This window comes from Chiroxiphia lanceolata, chromosome 3, assembly GCF_009829145.1.
Source record: "Chiroxiphia lanceolata isolate bChiLan1 chromosome 3, bChiLan1.pri, whole genome shotgun sequence".
In the NCBI taxonomy this organism is placed as follows: domain Eukaryota; kingdom Metazoa; phylum Chordata; class Aves; order Passeriformes; family Pipridae; genus Chiroxiphia; species Chiroxiphia lanceolata.
Window position 1 is genome coordinate 21,578,888 of NC_045639.1, and position 19,193 is coordinate 21,598,080.

Genomic DNA, 19,193 nt, shown 5'->3' on the forward strand with positions numbered 1-19,193 from the left:
ACCAAACCAAAAAACAACCAAAGAAACAGTTACTCCAAAGCCAAAATATTTTATGGAAGATTTTTTTTCTTTTCCAACTTTTTCTCGTATTTCTACCACAAACCTGAAAGAAGTATTTACTGTTGCCTAGCTTGACCTGCTTCTGACAACTCTGGTTTGCAGAAATGACCTGAAATATAAATTTTCAAATGTATTGCCCATTTGGTTATCTTGCCTCCTGGGGACAGTGGACCAGAGGCCTGGACGCATTTGTAGATCCCCTGCTCTCTTCTAAGCAGGACTCAGACATGTTTTGGTAGAATCAGGTCAATAAATTAAGTCAGGAAACATTTAGATTTAGAAAAGCCTTAGTTTTACTTGAAAAAAAAAAAAACAGACGATGAAACAAAATGTTCCACTGTTTTAAATAATTTTTGAACTTTTAATTCCTTTAACACTTTTCATATGTTAGCTTTTATCCTTATTGGGAAGCCCAACAACTATTATGCACTTTATACAGGACCATGGATGCTTAAAACATAAAGCTTAGTGCTGTCAGAAGAGGATAACATACAACTGATCATAAAGCTATCCTTTCAAGGTTCTTGTTTTTTTTGGTTATAACCTGTATTTTTCAATACTTGATTTTTTATCACCTTGTGGACCTGCTGCTATAAAATCAATAAGTTTCTTACTAGTCAAGGAGGTAAGAGTTTCACTGTTTGTTCTCACTAAACCTGTGTTTCAGTTACTCTAGATGTGGAAAAATAGTACACATAGGCACAATATTTATACATATACATATAGACATGTATATACTCAATCACACAAAAAATATGGTACTTATGAACTTCTGCATAAAGAGAGAAGAAAGGTACAGACAACATTTGAAAGAACATCCTTTTCCATCACAATATGCATATAAATATTACGTAGGAGTAATTATTCTAACAATTCCTTATATATTACCCTAATAATATAGGTCTTAATTATTTTTATGGTGATTTCTGCTGCAAATTTCCATCCATCTTTGTGAATTCCACTTTGTGAGCTGTGAGTTACATTTTTTAACTGTATATAATGTGCACTATATTGTAGTCAAAGGGTAGAAACTGAAATACCAAATGCTGCTCCTATTTACACCTGCTTAGTGGCTAGTGGCTCTCTCAGAATATAGATAAAATGACAGTATCTAATGAGATTATACAGATTTGAAATTCCATACACATCAGACAAGGTCTAACACACATGTGCTTTAAATCATACCCTATTTAACACTTGTGACTATACAGGTGACAAAATTGCCCCCCAAAAATGTTTCCACAACCTCTTCTAGTCACCTGACAGAAATATAAAGTAACATTTTTTTTCTACAGAAAAATAACTCAGCTAGGGCTCCTTACAGACAGCTATAACTTCTGCCCTAAAAAGTAGCAGCTAAAAAGCTAACTCTCTACTAAAAAGTAACTCTCTACTTCAAAACAGAAGATTTACCATTAACAAATATAGGCACACACTGGAAATCAAGAGTTTCATCTCATTTACTATAAAAAGATAATAAGCTGTGTCCTACCTATGGTGGTAATAACAGTGCCAGCAAAGAAGAAGGAACTTCCCAAGTCCCAGTGACTGATCTGAGCAGATGTGTTTCTTAAAGGTATGATTCCTGCATTTATTGCTGCCACTACTTGCTGCAAGTTTAAAAAGATTTTTGTCAATATTCATGAAAAAATTATATTCATATACATTACACAGTAAATTGATTCAATCACTTATTTGATCTAAGTAATAAGCTAGAAAAGGATCTGTGTTGCTTTGCTCAAGCTCTATCATTCAGTCAGGCCACAATTTAATCTTCAGCAGACACCCCAGGCACTTCAGCACACAGCAGAGCTGTACATTTCAGACCATTAGGGAGAATGCAAAATCCACATTATCAGTAACATTATCACCTTAGATAGATGGCAAACACAATTATTTTTACTGCTGCAACTATTTAGTGAAGACAAACATGCATTAGACAGAATTTATAATGAGAGTTTCCCCAAATATTCCTCTATTGACTTAGGCAAGCAAATGGACTTCTTACAAACAATCATTTTAAAACATCAAGAAAAAATGCCCATACATTGTTCTGGATCAAATTAACTCCAACTAATAAAAACAATATGGCATAACAGATAATTCAAAAATTAAAGAAATTACACTTACAGTTATAAAACTTTCACTGTAGCAACAAAAAAATCAGAGTCAAGTATCCAACAGGTTTATACAACTATATATTTCATAAATTTCATTCTTGAAAACTTCAGTTCTAGTAGCTAAAATAAACAAACTTGCCACTAGTGACATTTTCATAATCTCAAGAAATAGGAAACATTTCCTTTTCAGCAGTGTCACCTACTGTAAATTCTTACCACAGAACACATTCCTGTTTAGTTATATCACTATTGCAGATATAATTAAGTAATTAAGTTAATCGGTACACATCAAGAAACAGTATTTTTAAGCTTGCAATAAATATTTCAAAGAATATAAGTCATCATTTCTTTCTGAAACTTTAAAACAGGACTTATAATCATGATCCTTATAGTAATAATTGGTGTCTAACAAAAGAACAACAAAGGAAGCAACACTGCAGAGCAAAAATGAGCATTTTAACTAACTAATAGTTTGTTCTTGGCGAGTTGTCTAACAATCACTATTTACGGAAATATATTCAGCAATAGGGTAGACTAGAACCATTTTCCTTGTGAGCAGTCTGTTGCAGAGGAAGAGTATTCTACAGTAGCAATACTTTTTTCAGCCCCAAAAGACGTTGATAGCTTGCAAATTAAAACATTTTGTTACTAATCAGTGCCCATAGAAGTCACTTGCTATGGACAGAAATTACAAAATGTCAATGCTGGATTAACCAGGCATTGACTTTTCACGATGGGATCTCAATTTAAATCCACCATTTCTAGTTTGCCATTCTCAAACCTCAGATGCACAAAGTAACCATTTTAAAGTCCACAGCTGCATCTCCATAGCCACCTAAGCCATTTCCACCATCCAGGGTTGTCAACAGAAAGCCAGCTGGAGTATTTTTACATAGACTTTAGACGCTTTCATTTTAACTTCTTTTTTTACTTTTTTTTAATACCAGAAAGGCAGACATCAAAGATGTGGAATTTTCAGTCCTACTGAGCAAGAAGAAAGGATTAGGAAAGGGAGAGGGAAGAGAGTTTAATTTTCCTTTGGGTTGGAAGAATAAAGCTTCTACATTTGTACATCATGTCCAACTCAGCAAGAGCAAATACAGCAGCACTGACACTGACAGGTGTTTCCATCAGTATAGGAAGGAACCCATCAGACTAAGAAACATTTAAGAACCATCCCTCATATTGATTTCATAATTTACACAGCACAGAAATTCCTTGACTTACAAACCCCAGTGTGCTGCATTATACAGTGACTACTGAACACATTTTGAGTACTGTTACATTTCAGTGGACTAAGAACTTCCATCGCAGGTCCTTGTACCTGATAATGGGAACATGGTCTCCAGTGAGGCATTATATGATACAGCATTGGATCAATATAATTTTTGGGGACCATTCATGTTTTATTATAGTTTCTTGTACTGGATGAATGTGCTACCCAGAGCAACACACCTGCTTTGACAGCCTAGAAAGACCAAGTTTTATGCAGATCCTGATGTAAAATGTTTTCAGGGCTTTATATCATCACTGCACATTTTGAAGCCATAGTACCCCAACGTCTTTTATATGAAAGGTGTGCCAGTCTAGACTGCTCAAACATCCATTACAGCCATGCATTTCCCAACTACAAATACCGCATCTACAGACTTACAGGAAAAACAATACAACTTAGCCCAAAACTCCCCAAACCAAAGCAGATGCCTACAAAAGACAATTAACCACTATTATTATGTCTCTGATTTTATCTAACTAGTAGTTAGGAAAAGAATCAGGGCTGCTTTCAGTGATACAGCCTCCTAAGTTCTGACTATGCCTACTTTTAGGGACTTTCTGAGTAGGAGGCTGCATCTGCATCATAGTGTTCAGATTGGTTTGGGTGGATTGTTTTACCATTAATTTATCTAACTACTTTTGGAGCTCACTTGACTGCCAAGTCATTCTGTGGCAGTAGGTTCTGCAAATTGCTTGTGGATCACTTAAAAAGCATTTCCCTTTTGAGAGATCATATGTGCTTCAAAGTAATTTTCTAAGTTCTTCTGTTATGAGAAACACTTGAATAGCAATCTCTAATTTGTCTCCTTCAAGAAATTAATGATCTTACAGACTCATCAGCTTCCTCTATTTTTCCAAATTAAACTCTTTCTTATTAAATAATATAGTCACCTATTTAAAAAAATCTGCTGAATATTGCATATAAGTAATTTTTTATTGCCAGTATTTCTCATTGACTTTCTTTGTACATTTACTGATTTACCTTATGGATTGTTTTAAACATAGCTTTAGTCATAAAGGGTCACATGATGCCTTCATCATCACTGGGTTATTGTTCTCAAAAACACACTACTGTGCTTTCTCCTGCACAGTAAACATGTTTGTGAGAAGCCAGACTTAAATCTTAACAAAGCTGCTGCATTATTCTCCCTCAGAGTCTTCTATATAACAGTCTTCTCTCTTAATAACGAGGGTGACAGGTGGGTAAGGTTTCTGTTTCATTTAAATCAGATTGCTGTTTCACTGAGATCAATACTACTGTGTCATAAAGTCTTTGAATATTGCTCATAGATTTTTTGGGAAGAGTAACTGCACTTTCAGTTCTTTGAATCAGAGAACAACTTTTATTCTTAGTTTGGTCAGCAACCATAAGAAGATTCCCATCTAAGACTATTCCTAAGAATAATTTTAAAAGAAAACAATGTATCGTGTAACTCCTAACATATGTACATTTCAGGGCACTAATTTCAGGGTAGCACCTTCTTCCTGACTATGTCCACTGCACAAACTTACCTGGAATATTAGATATTAACACTTCCCTAGCCTGGAATAATAACCCAGGCTTGTGCAGCTAGTTTCCACTAAATTCACTAAGGGCCTAGGTCTTAGCCTTAGCCTTCAAGTAACATGCTATTATTCACTGTCAGTGCTGTCAGATTCAATTCTCTGCCACTTTTATTCTTGGTCTTCAGCCTTTTTTCTTGACTGATGCCTTACTACTAGAGCAAACACAGCCACTTCATTTGTCATAAGTCTGGCATGCTACTCTTTCCTCTCTTCCTTCCTAACTTCTTTCTGTCACTTCAGACCTTTGGTTTATCCTAACTGACACAATAGTGACAGTAACTCTCTGCATTCCAAATCTTGAAGCAGAAGCATGAAAACTCTATGTAATCTATGCAGTCATCATATATTGCAGCCTTTAAATACTTCGTGTGATCTTAACACAGGAACTTCTGGAATTATAAACATTGTTTTATAGTATTAAAGTTAACTGACCTCCCCAGGAGCACTTTCCTAGTTTTTCTCTTTTTTATTCTACATACAAACTAAATTCTGACTTAAAAATCAGTTTTGCTTCAGCACTACAGAACCGGTCAGCATTAGAATAGGGATGTAGGCAGTTTAAATTCTTAAATTATGTAATTATTTCACTTGCCTTACCTTCTTCCAGAGCCTTTGTCTAGTACTGGTTTCATATGAGATGACTGATGACTGAGCAGAGGAGTGGTCACCAGCACTGGTACCCAATCAAGGCCTCTGTGTGCAATGATTTTAAGAATACTATTATATGGTTGCACTAAGAGTAATATGTTTTTCTTCTTTAATTGTCTTCATTATGGTGGAAAACAAGGCCTTTTTTTTTCATAGTGAAGAGAATTGAGATAAAATTTTGAAATATTTAAAAACTTTAGAAACTTCATTCCCATTTTTAGGTTATGTGAACTCTTAGGCTAGCTCTGTACTATACCCTCACTTGCACTACACTCACACATCCAAACTACCTGGCTTTGCAGCCATATCTGGGAACAAGCTCTAGTGGAGCAGAAAAAAGAGGTAGAGATGCTTCAGCCCAGAGTGGATAGGCCAGGTATGGCCTGCCTTTCTTTCAAAAACAGGACCTGAGCTCCAAAAACACATAAGTACTGCTTTCACACTGTAATTTGTTGCTTGAAATCAGAACACTGGGGAAAGGAGAGTGACAATACAAATCACACCTTAATTGGGTGTCAGTTTTTCATTTCCTACATAATTTAGAGACACTTTCTGGTAAATACATTGCAGAGTTTTGTATTATCATATCCCTGTGTTCATGCAGGCATCTATCTGTAGAGGCCATACTGAACTACCCTTTGCAGATTAAGACATAGAATATTGTGACTTCTGTCAAACAAGAGATAAAAACAGTCTTTCCAACAGCACAGTCATTCTGTGAAAACAGAAGACAATTCTAGGTCAGGGATTTCATCCTCTGGTCCTCTGACCCTGCAAGGAGTCAATGGCGATGATTGACAAAAGCCAGTCTTTTGGCCATAGATCTACTTTCACTAAACAGGGGTCTACAGAGACACAGCAGAAGTAAGAAGAGGTTATAAAGTGTGAAGGCTAGTCTCTGGTAGTCAACTGTTGTCTCACATGGAAATCAGGCAGAAGTAAGTATGTGTCAAACCAGTCACTCTAATGTTCATCTCCTTGTTCCTCACCAGGCTCTGTGTACATGTTTGTGTACCATCTTCCAGTCACTTCATTTTTATGAAATGATGTAACACAACGCTTCATTACTCTCAGCTTTACTATCAAAAGGTTAAAATAGAAGCACCTTAAATTATGCTTCTGATAAAATCCAGAGTGTGCTTTCTTTGTTACCCAGCTTTGCAGGAGTTAGCTTGTGCTTCCTGGCAATCACTTACCAAGCGATGTCAAAAAGTCAGATATGTCTCAAAGTTTCTGAAAACATTTCTCAGCCTGGATTTCTTCCTTCATTGCTCTGTTGCCATTTGACAAGGGCACTCTCACCCTACAGTATAAAGATATTTCACATATGACCCAGCTACTGCACAAGTCATATGGTTTATTTCAGCTTTTGTTCACAAGGAATGGAAATCTTAGTTTTTAGTTCAGAGGCATGCCAGAATGCTTTCAACACTTAGCAAACAACTATCCAGCCTCCAAAAGCACACACTTTTGGGCCTTGATGCTGAAAGAGATTGCAATGGTGTATTATAATTCTGTGACTCCTTGTTTTTCTTTTAAGATTGTATAACATACGACTGTACTCTACACTGGAGAGTGGTACCTCACATGTGTAAGAATTAAAGAACACTTTTCACACTCTTTCATGATCTACTTGAACCAAAAACATGTATAAACATTGAAAAACATTACTTCTGAATAAGCATTAAAAACCTCATGGGTTTATATGTATATAAATTCTCTGTGTGTGCATACATATGTATGTATATATACATACACGTTCAGGGAAGAAGGCTTTGCTTCTTGAAATTACAGACTGGCAGAATTATTCAAACAGCTGTTCAGCAGGACTGACTTACTAATGAGTCATATCTGCCACCCTTTCTAAGCCAAAAGCTGTCACTCACATGCAATCAGGCTAGGTAAGTTCCAGGTCCCTATAAACTGTTCATCTGAAGTAAATGTAATCTTTAAGGGCCTCAACACCAGAAGCAGCAAAAAAAGTTTGAAAACAAACTGCTTGAACAAAGTGACAAGGGCAGTTAGAATTTATTTATCATTCTCCTCCAAAAAATATATTTTTCTTAAGCTTGTGAGGATAAAAACCACTTTAAAAAAATTCTTTGTGTTTAACCACCATGTAGGAAATAACTACAGAAAAGGGAGCTGTCCTGTCCCTGGAGGGAATGCTCCCAGGCAACAGAAAGTTTTGACAAAAATTCCCTCCCTCCAGGAGCTAAGTACAGAGCCAGAAAAGGGGATCTGGCTCTAAGACAGGACAGTAGGAACCTAAGCAAGGAGTACACAGAACTCATGGAGTTCTGCATCCCATCCAGACTCCACCACAGCAGGTGGAGGGTATCTGTGTGGAGGATAGGTCTGGGGAAGCTTGTGATCAAAGATCTTTCACAGAGATCTTTCATTTAGTAAATATTTCTCTGGTCTGGAGATAAAGGTAGAATTGGGGGTGCTTTATTGTGGAAGGAGACAGAAACATTAGAACATTTGTTTCTGACAAGAGTGAAGCAAAAAGGAAACACAGGCACAGCAAGAGGAAAAGAGAAACAGGATCTTACTGTACCAGTTAGGACTACCAGGATATTTAGAGTTAAGAGTATATAAGCTTGAGTGCTCTGATGGGCAGACACCTTACTAAGGACAGACACATGCACAGGCTAACAACTCAAACTACAGTTCCTGCACTGCATGGCTTAACTACTTTAAAAGTCCTTAATTTCATTTTTCATTGCTTTAAAAACACCGTCAACAGGCAGCTCTGCTACCGATGTTTGCAATTTGTCATAAGCTTCATGTCTGAAATGCAGATGGTACATTAAAAACATGATGCAATGATATTTTGCATCCCCAGACAAATAAATAAAATATTCTGCAGCATCAATTTCTTTATACTGGTCGATCATCTTTTGAGGTTCTAAGGTTTAAAAGGCATAAACGATTGCTGCTTCCATGTTAGGATCCAGACATGGGATGGTTCCTGCCTCCTTTGGAGAGGGCTGTAAGGAATTGCAAAAGGAAGAGACTAAGAATATTTAGGGTTTAAACTGGCACATTCAAACTCCTTCTTAAAAAGTTCCTGCTTAGAGGACCCACAAGCTACAGCTCATAGGACTGAAAATATCTATAAATGTTGTGATTCAAAGAACTAACAACATTTGATTCGACCTTAATAGATTTAGCTTTTAAATTTTAATTTTGTCTAAATAAATTTTGGATTTGTCTGAAAAAGAAGATCTTTGAATCTAAAAATTTAACAGTAAGCTCAAATACCTTCTAGTCTCTGGGAGAGAAAGGATGTACACTTCTTTATTTAAACAGTTTTCTACATAAGCAGGGAAATGCGCCTCAAGGAGCTTATCCGGTTGAATTAAACAACATATTCCTGAAAATTTATTTTCTTCCAAAATAGTTTTCTTGGGGGCTACAATGTAAGTTGTAAAGAAGCCTATGAAGAGACCTGTGGAGGTGCAACTTTCTATAGCTACCTATCTTCAACTATAAAAATGAAGCCACAGCAAACACATATTTTTAAGTAAAATAGCTGTATAAGAAATTAGTCACATAAGAAGCCATGATGACTGGTGATGCCAGTTTGATGAAAAAAAACACTGCTTCCATGTCATTCATAACTATGTCAGGTTTCCTTGAGAGAAAAAACTGCATTTTTCCCCTAGGGAAATTAAAAAAAAAAAACACAACACATTTTGGTCTCATTCACAATCTAAGAGATGAATGGAAAGAAAAGGGGAGAAAGCAGCTGATGTAAATGTAAGATGAAAACAGGCATGGCACACGACTGTGGACCCTTGCACGGAGAGCTCTTCTCCCCCTGTTGACCACAAGCCCACAGAGGACCCAAGGAGATCAACTTGTGGGATCAAGGTCAATTCAGCTAATCCTGCTGGTTCATTAATTCTTTTTTGTTTGTTTGTTTTAAATGCCAAGCACATTTTTGTGGGCATTCAGTTTTCAGAAGAAGCCACATACCCTGACAGGGACTGGACTTAAAACTCTACAAAAATATTACTGCTGAGGCAGCTTGGTGCAGCATTCTGAAATTGTTCAGATTTCAAAACAAGGGTTTTATAAGACACGAATTACCACATACAGCACTTGGAACACATTAAAGATTGTGCATTTCAGTGTAATAGGGTTTTTTCCACTTGCTAGGATTTTCAGAACAAATAGATTTGAAGGATTTTTCTGCTAAGGAACCAGAAATTAAATATGTTCCATTATTACTTATGTTTCTTTGTACCTTTACTTGAAAACTTTCATTAATTTTCAGAATTTCCTCCCTAAGATAATGATAATAATTCACACCAGCTTACTAGGACATTCTAGGTATTTACAAATAACATAAGTGAAATTTTCATATTTCCTATTTTTGTATGCAAAAATAATACACTAAACACCTCGGTGATTGGATATTAAAAGGAAATTTTTTTCCATTTTGGTTTAAAAGGTTCAACATAAACAAATAACTGCTGAGCAAAACATAATTAGGTGATATTCACATAGAAAGCTCTCTCTTTTTTTTTTATCAGCTTTTTCTTTGGTGGGGGGACAAACAGTTGCCTGCCATTGCCAAGACATCCCACAGTGCAAAATACTGGTCACCAATCCCTATGTCCCAGGAACAACAGAATTCTGGTGAGGGGAAAGCAAATTCATTGTTATTTCATGCACCTCATTTCCTCTATAGGATCTTTGGGAACCTATGGAGGGGCAACGAGGTGTATAAACAATAATGACAATTTTATGAAGTCGTTGGAATATCATATTCAGCAGGCTCGCCTGTTCCCAGAGACAACCCCAGAAGACGATGTGAAGGTAGACACAAGTACTTTGTGGCTTTGGCAGGAGTACACAACTGCAACCCAAACATCAGCAGTGTACCTAATGTTCTTTACATTTGCTACTCCGGCAGGTGCATAAATGCAGCAGGAAATTTTGCTGGGAACTCGGCAATACACTTTGTGCATCTGAGTTTTAGAAACTGTCTCTATCATTTCAAATGCTTAGTGGCAAGCTTGCTATAGGGAACAGTCAACAAACAGAAAGAAACTTAGAATTAGATTGAAATATTAGATACAAGTGCTTCATTTAGAGAATTATTTCATTCTTTAATGCTTATTGTTGCTTGTGTGTGTGTAGCCGGATTACTCCCAGGTTTCTATCAGCTTCTGCCAACAAAAGCTCAGTGGAGGGGGAAAAATTTAGACATGAGGGTGTAAAAAAAATGCCTAGTGTATATGAAGATCATGTTCATATATTTGGTCACATATACATTAATCCACACAGTCTGAACTACATTGCTCTTTTATTCTGTCACCTGACAGTTACTTCGCATTGCATGGCAGGGCCAAGTTGAGAACAGGTATAGACAAAGAAACCAAAACACCATTCATGATGAAATGTAGAGTGGATGAATTGTAGAGTGTTCTTCTTCCAAAAGAAGAAATAGCAGCAAAAAGTATCTGATCACATCTCTTTCCTACAGCTTATAGTGTATTGGATATCACAGATAACCTTCGCCAAACCAATGTTTTCTTATCTGTTAATAACTGAGATCCTTTTGAGACCTTCCAACTGAAACTTTTTTTAAACTTTTTTTTTTTAAGTTTAGCACCAGACCATGCCACAGCTTGATGCTCTGTTGTATCTCATTAGACTCACCAAGGCAGTGTTGGTACTATCACAGGCTTCCCTCCTGGGATGTTTCTCTAGTTTGTATATTAGTATACCAGCAGTGAGTGTCGTGCACTGCCCACCTCAGCACCATTTGGTACAGCATGCAGTGATCCACTTAATACTGTTGTAATACGGCTTCTGGCTACAGTAAAGGAGTTCAAAACTACCTGGAAAAAAAATGGCCTCTTGGGTGTGGCAGGTATGCTCTGCATGATTTTTGCACATTTTTAATATGGGTACTAAATAGAAGTGCTCACAAACTATCAAAATAATTATGTACCTAGATATACCTCTCAGGGTCATATATGCTGTTGTTCCTTATATTGTTTACAGTGAGGCAAAAAAGTAACTGAAGTGGTTTAGACTGAGGGAGATTTGCTACACTGGACCATGGAAGTCACAGATAGAGAAGGGTCACAAAAGACCACTTCCTTGTCAACACAGGGACGATGCTGCGTGACGGGCTGAAAGCTTATGAGGAACACCCAGGTAATTGTTCTGAGGGAGCTGAAGTTATTGGCTTCAAATAAACTTCAAATAACTATTTGGCTTCAAATAGTGCCATCATCAGAGCACTCTATTTCATTAACTTTGCACATGTTCTATGCTGCATAATAGCTCTCCAATGCCCCACATTTTACACCTATATAAAATATATGAAGTCTATAAAAGCATAATTCTCACCTACTACACCTAGAGGAACCATAGAATCAATGTGACAATACACAGTTTCAGGAATTCTAAACCCAGGGAATAAAACTTCGTGTACTGAAAAGTTCCCAACAGTATATATTGTTATACCAGGAGAGAGTTTGGTGATTGGTGAGATAAAACAAGGATGGAAAAGATAAGAAGGGAAAATTCACTATCCTGTGTGTATTCATAGAAACACACAACTCTTTTGTGAACAGGTTTGCGACAAGAGGAAGATTTTGGCTCCTGAGTGCTAAAGAAACTGGACTGTCATTCCACTTGTACAGTTATTTTTACTGGAATTGGTGCTCTCCAACTAATCTCTCCAATATGCTCACCTGACTAAGCTACCACATATCATACTGGCATTGGACAGTCTTGGGATAGTCAAGTCTGCTTCTGAGTCAGGATTAAATGGCAGAGCAGAAGTTGTGAAGATACAAAAAGGCTGGCATGAAAAGCACCTTGAGCAATGACTAACATGAAACAGGGCCAAACCAGCTGCTGGATTCCCAGGACACTAAGTTCAAAAGGAAAAGTTTATAATAACTTTCATTATAGTTTGACTCAAGGTAAATACTTGATTAAAGAAGACATTACATACTGTAAGCTCTGTAATTTTCTTCACACCCACTAATCATTCCAGCTTCCTTCTACCCTAGTACATATTAATTTTCAGTTTTATAGCTTTTAGTGAATCCTTAAATCATTTACTTTTTCCTTGCACGCACTATTTATTTTCATATGGATATCCAACAAAAACTGAAGACGTACTGCATTATATTGTAATAGCTGTCAGAGGTAATCCCAGAGTGACAAAATGTATTCCTAATTCAGCTTCTGTGACAAAGTGGTAACTAGGGAAGAAGCATGACCCTATGTTTAAGACAGCAACCTAGACTTGGAAAAATTAATTTGAGGTTCTCTTTTACCATTGCTTTCCCATTTTACTTTGGACGAATAGAATTTCCAAGCCCTTAAACAACTTGATGTAATTCATTAACAGTTATTCTGCTTAAAGAAAGGCACCCAAAGGGGCACCCTATGCCTCAACTCTTCCTCTATAAAAGAAGTGTTACAGCACATTCCTACCTCCACATCATGATGTTCTTCTTTACAGAGAAGCAGAAGGGAACAAGGAGAAATGAAGTTTTTCATTTAGCCCTACAACAAGCAGAGCAAACTCTTCCCACAACTATCTGTCACCCATGTGCGGTGGAAGGCTATGTCTCCTCCTCATGCTTCACATGTCTGTGTGTTTCTGGTCATGCCAAGATCACTAGTGAAGATGGGAGCTAATGCTGATATGGTTATCTGTGTTCTGATGATTGTACTGAAACTCATTATTTTACACAGAACATCAAATAGGCATTGAATGCTGATGGAGTGGTTTTTTTTATCAATCTGTGCTTCTGGGTAAAGAATCATAAATGCTAAAATATCTAAGTACTCCACAGAAAACTTCAATAGTTTTTGCCTTAAGGTCCATCTCACAGATGATGTAAGATAATATTGCTTCAAAATTTCTTTTTTTATCTTCATAAGTACAGGATCTGACCTAAAAATTTCATATGGGACTATTTATAGTAGCTACAAGAGATATTTTTCATCAGAATGTGCTTGTATATTTCTCTGAAAGATTATTTCACATCTGCTGGTAAAACCACTGAAACATAGTTACTACACAGCATCAAAATTACTATCTGCAGTATGTCCTCAGGCATGCCTAAGTCAAGATTCATGGAGATAGGAACTATCTGACAGCCATTTAAAGGGTAGCAATTTTGGAACACATTTTAGCAACAGGGCAGGTGAGAAATCATAAAAAAGACTTTTTCCCAGCTTACCTTTAAAATTCAGAAGTAGTGCACCATAAAAATAACTCAGTACATCAGAACTCTGCATTTAAAACTGAAAAAAACCCCACATCTATGCTGATGCTCGAGGCAGATCAGTCTAGAGAGGTAAAATCAACTTCTAAACTCCCAGCTATATCTGCTGTCAAAAAACACCTCCAGAAAGCTTTGCTACCCATGCAACTGGTATGCTCCAGAGCTCCTGCTCACCAAGGTCTGGATGCTGGCCACCCTCTCCTGCTCTCCCCTGTCTCCTCAGGCTCTGTAGACCCAGACAGCCCCATGGCTACTGTTAAAGAAGGAGTTAATCCTTACTAACTCTTGGTAACTCCGGCCTCACATTTCATTGTCTTATCCCCAAAACCAATGTTATTTAGCAGCCCCCTGCTATTCCCTCCAGTGCCACTGGATATTCCTAAGAACACGGGATTTAGGTTAGAGTGGGACTCCAGAACTGGTTCTGTGCTACTGCAAATAAATATTTTCTGTGGTTCTGAGGCGAGTGACCTGCAAGGGTAAAGTCATGTTAGTAGGAACACACCAATGCACATCATTTGTGGATGTGCCTTTAAGAAGTGGAGGAGTTTGAGATTTAAGATCAAAATAGGAAGTCCATGGTACTTTCCTGTCTTAAAACAAAATCAATAAAAAAATATACAGCTGGAAGGAAAGCTAGCCTGATGAAATCACAGTAAATTAGAAGCCCTTCAAGGCAATGGATGGTAGTTTCTTCCTCAGAATTAGGCACTTCAAATATTGACAGAATTAGTAAGGCACAATCAATACACCAATTCCTTCGTGAACTATTAATTATATATATTGCTGATGAATAATCATTTAATTAGCATAATGGGAGGCTTCAGTGAAAAGGCTGTGTACAAAGCATACTGGACCTAAAAACAGCAATAGCTTTTCAACCGTGAGGCTTTGCATGAAAATGCCATTGCTCAACTTCTGGTCTTAACACTTGTTATATCACTTGGCCAATACAGAGTTTTGCTTACAAAGGTTTTGCCCCTTATCACTGTAGTACTGCCATGTATAATTTGTTCCTCTAAGGCATGGTGACAAGGGTTTGGTATGGATTACCTGAATCAGTTCATCAAGCTCTGTTGCATTCACACAAGAATGCTGAGATACAAACGTCTGCTTCTGAATCACAATGGTGGTTCTCTGGGAGGTCTCATGAGGCTGCTCCAGGGCTTTAAATACTGTTGCTCCAATTATTAAATACACGACTACCACCAGAAAAATTGTTGAGACTGTCTTCCATTTCATAACATTAATAGCTGAATCGTTTTCCTCCCGTGAAGTAAGCACGGTAGGCTTGGTGGAAAATGATAATCTTGGTTTGGAGTTTTGAGTAGCCGATTTGGGATCCAGCAAGTCAGGTGCCGCCACTGGTAAAAACAGAAAAAAAAAGTTAATGTTTACAGTGCCACTCAGATTTTGTTAACTGAACTTCTTGCCAAGCAACTACATAAATTCTGTTGCTTCTAATTGGAATTCTTAACTGTTGAATCTCTGTCTTACCCCCATGACACCTTACAGCAAATCGACATGTAGTAGTATCCATTTAACAGGCATACACACATTTGCAACATTTTCTATGTGTGTCCCTTTGTCATATGCAATCATTTCCAAAAGCAGATTTCAGCTACACTCTTGCATTTCGTTAAATTACTACAAGGTAGTATTTTGCTGCAGACATTCTTTTCGTCTGCTGCTCTCTTAAGCACTGCTATGCAGCTTTCCAGCTGTGTTTTACCTCAGTGTTACAGAAGTAGCAGGAAAATACAAAACCTTCTGTCCTTCACCTATTTTGTACTGTCCTCTGACAAATTCTCTCTGAGAACAGTTGCGAGATCACTTCCAAACTCCCCAGACAAAACCGTAAAAACAAGACGTTGCTCAACCTACTGGTCTTAAAGTGCTAATTGCATATCGATTACACCTCTCAGAAAACACCAGTAAAACACATGTGTACTTACTGGAAGGGTCATATATTTGTTAGAGTGGGTATTTTTATTTACAGCTACAAAAACCCACCGGGTTAGGAAAAGAGCATCTGACTGTGTTATCAAGTATCTGGATAACTCATGTGACTACCGGCAACTACGTGGGCACCAAAAAAAAAATCCTCCACATCAAGTGCAGGTAAAGGTCTCCTGTGGGAAGATGGCCACAGCTGTGACCACACAATCTATATTTAAATTGTTTTGAATTACAAGTATGTTTTGAATGGCCAAGACAACGCTTCCAGCTGCCGGTGGGAAAAGCCCAGATCTAAATCTAGAGGAAAGTCTCCCTCAGGACGGTGGAGGTGGGACACGTCCCTGCAGGGGAGGCGATGGCCCTTGGCAGTCACCGAGTGGGCACTCTTCGGGCTCTGACACACACCTCGGCGCCGGGAGAAGGGGTCGGCAGGGAGGGTGGCAGCCCCGAGCCGGGCCGGGCGGGGACCGGGGACCGGGGACACCCCTCATAGCCCGCGGGCTGGGCACCGGGCACTCCACGCGGTCCCGCCTCCCACCGCCCCGGCCCCCGCCCCACGGGCACCCGGGGGTCGGGCACAGCCCCCCCGCCCCCTGCTCCACACCTTGGCGGGGGAAGCCCCTTCCTCGCCGCCGCCTTGTCTCCCGTCGCAGCCCCCGAGACCCTCCGAGCCCCCAGGGACGGTGCCGCGGACCGCTCCCCGCCCGCCCGGAGCAGCGCCGACCCGGCGCGGCCGCCGGCGGCGAACAAAGGAGCGGGCACCGGGCACCGCCGCTCCGCCGCCGGCCCCGCCGCCCCCTCCCTGCGGCCGGTGCAATGCACCGGGGTTCGTCCGCTGCCCCCGAGGGGCGCAGCCCCGGTAGCCCCCGGGCAGCTGCCGCGGGCTGGGATGCTCCGCTGCGGGGAGCGGCGCGGGGGCGAGGCGACCGGCGGCGGGGCCGGGGCGCGGCGGGAGCGGGGCCGGGAAGGGAAGGGAAAGGAGCCAGGCAAGGTACAAAGGGCCCCGAGCCGCCGCGGTGGCGTGGGGAGCATCCCGGGGTCCGGTGCGGGGGAAGCAGGGGCGCATGCAGCATCCGCAGGGCTGGGAGCGGGGAGGCACGCCATTGTGCTCGTACTCACTTCTTATTTACCGACCCGGTGCCCTCTCCTCGCTCCACGGGCAGGCATTTTTTCAGGGCTTGGGTAGATACAGTTAGAGCAAATAAAAAAAATTAAAAATTAAAAAAAAAAAAGAAAAAGAAAAAGAAGAAAGAAAAGAAAAAGGAAAATAAAAGAAAGGCTGGAGCAGACCGAGAGGAAGAGGCTGATGGATGGGTCTGTAGGAGAGGAGCGGCAGGGGCGGGCGGGCTGGCAACGAGGATCCCGCCGGCTCCCCCCGGCCCCGGGGCGTGCGAGGTGCCTCACGTCGCGCATCGCACATCGCACATCGCGGCGCGCCCGTGTGTGCGAGAGTGTGCGAGTGTGCGTGAGCGTGTGCGAGCGTGTCCGTGCCCACCCGTGTGCGTGTATGTGTGTCCGTGTGTGCTCCGCTGCGCGGGGCGTGCGGAGCAGCCCGAGCCCGGCGGTGCCTTTTGTGGGGCGGCGGGGCAGCCGCACCGCTGGCTGTGTGTGTCCCCCCCGCCCCTCCGCGCCCCCTTCCGCGCCCCTCGGCGGCGGGGGGGCAGCCCCTCGCCGCTCCTCGCCGCTCCCGGCCCGCCAGGGATGCGCGCCCCTCCGCGCTGGCACCCGGCTGGGCGGTGAGCAGATGCTGCAGGGACGTGGGGAAAAGATGGAGGGGGGAGGCGGCGGGAGACAGAGCGGTTACCTGCGGAGACCAAGGTCTCGCCTGGAAACGAGCGAGGAGAGAGGAGGGAAGGAGGGAGGAGGAGGAGAAGGCACCGGCCACCCCCTCTGGCAAGGCAGGACCTGCCGGCGGTCCCCGCTCCAGCCCCACACCCGGCTGCCTCGCCAGAGCCTCCCTGTGAACTTTTGAACTGTCCGAAATGTCACCATTAGTAGGAGTGGGGGGACAAGCGGGGAGACCTCGGCCCTCGCCGCAGAGCTGCGCGGGGCTGAGGGGCCGGGCGGCTCCGTCCTTCTCGGCTCGGCCTGATTTTAACCCGGTGCTTGGCTGCCTGGCGTGTTGCTGCAAGGAGTTAACTAGGTGGATCTAGGAGTCAGGGATGGTAGCTGCTCTCCTATCGCACGCACCGCCTGCGCACCGCCTTCTTCCATTTCAGTCTTGATAGATACATCAGAAATGCTGCTTCAACTGTGGTTTCTGCCACTAAAAAGCTTGAAATTATTCTTGCTATCTTTGCCGCGGGCTAACTCCCCTATTTCCCAGTCGTCTATCAACAGTGACACTATCCATGGGTCAGTTGTTCACACTGGGGTGCTGAACATCTAGACTTGTCTAAAAGACAGAAGATGATTTACCAAGAGAAACCAAAAACTGCTCGCACAACCATTCTCTTAAAAGTCTCTGCAACCACTTAAAAAAATTACTCACCATAACAAATGGGTATAAGTCACAAGCATTTAAAGCCAGAGGCTGTATCTGTAAAATGGCCAAGACAGTCATACATCGGGTGTTTAATGGGCTATAATCCTGCTTAAATCAGCAGCACCATCAGCAAACACTTTAGAAGTCACTTATTTTAACACTTCTCCATATCAGTGTGACATACAAATGAGTGTAATACTGAGTTCCTTAGGACTCCAATTTCAGCAACATCAATCATACCAATCTCCCCCAGTGTGTCCACACGTCTCCACAAGATGCAGCACAGGGCAGGAAGCTGCCTTTGCTATTTCAGTGTAAGCTGTAGCTCATTGCTCCCCATTGCTGTGAACCAGCAGCGCAGTTATCGAGTAACAAGAGCCTCTGGGCCCAGTCCAAGAAACTCTTGCAAGCAGACCTTCAGTCATACGGTCAACTTCATCGACATGGTCCCAATCCTCAAACAACAGAAGTGAAATGTCTGCTTCGGACTACTGATACTCTCTCACTCAAGGAATTCTTGAAGATTTTTTATATTCCCTTTTCTCCTGAAAAGATTTCTTAATCATTAGTCCACGTAAACACTGCCTCTTCCTATCTCATGGAAAAGAATAATTTCACAGGATTTCTTTCAACATCCCATGGGAGAACAGGCATGAAAATATACCTACAAGTGGAACCTGTGTCTAAAAAATACTGTGGAAAATAATACTGCATGCCTTTCTTTAGCAATCTAAATATTTGGAATGAGATTCTGTTTTTCCTTGAGTGAAGGACTTATTATTAAAAGCTGAAAAAGGCTCATAC

At 40.8% G+C, this 19,193-nt stretch overlaps 1 protein-coding gene across 6 annotated transcripts in view; it reads right to left on the bottom strand.

Moving 5' to 3' along the window:
• Nucleotides 1-19,193, bottom strand: part of KCNK2 (potassium two pore domain channel subfamily K member 2) — a 107,461-nt gene that overhangs the window by 61,397 nt on the left and 26,871 nt on the right. For 5 of the 6 annotated variants that reach the window (XM_032684222.1, XM_032684225.1, XM_032684224.1 and 2 more), the window contains 2 exons: nt 14,999-15,309; nt 1,553-1,670 (listed from right to left, as the gene is read on the bottom strand). In XM_032684222.1, coding sequence (XP_032540113.1) covers nt 1,553-1,670; nt 14,999-15,309 — 429 coding nt within the window. Of the gene's footprint in view, nt 1-1,552; nt 1,671-14,998; nt 15,310-17,023; nt 17,082-17,708; nt 17,881-19,193 lie in introns of those variants that run through there. The other variant, XM_032684223.1, reaches the window with a different exon arrangement.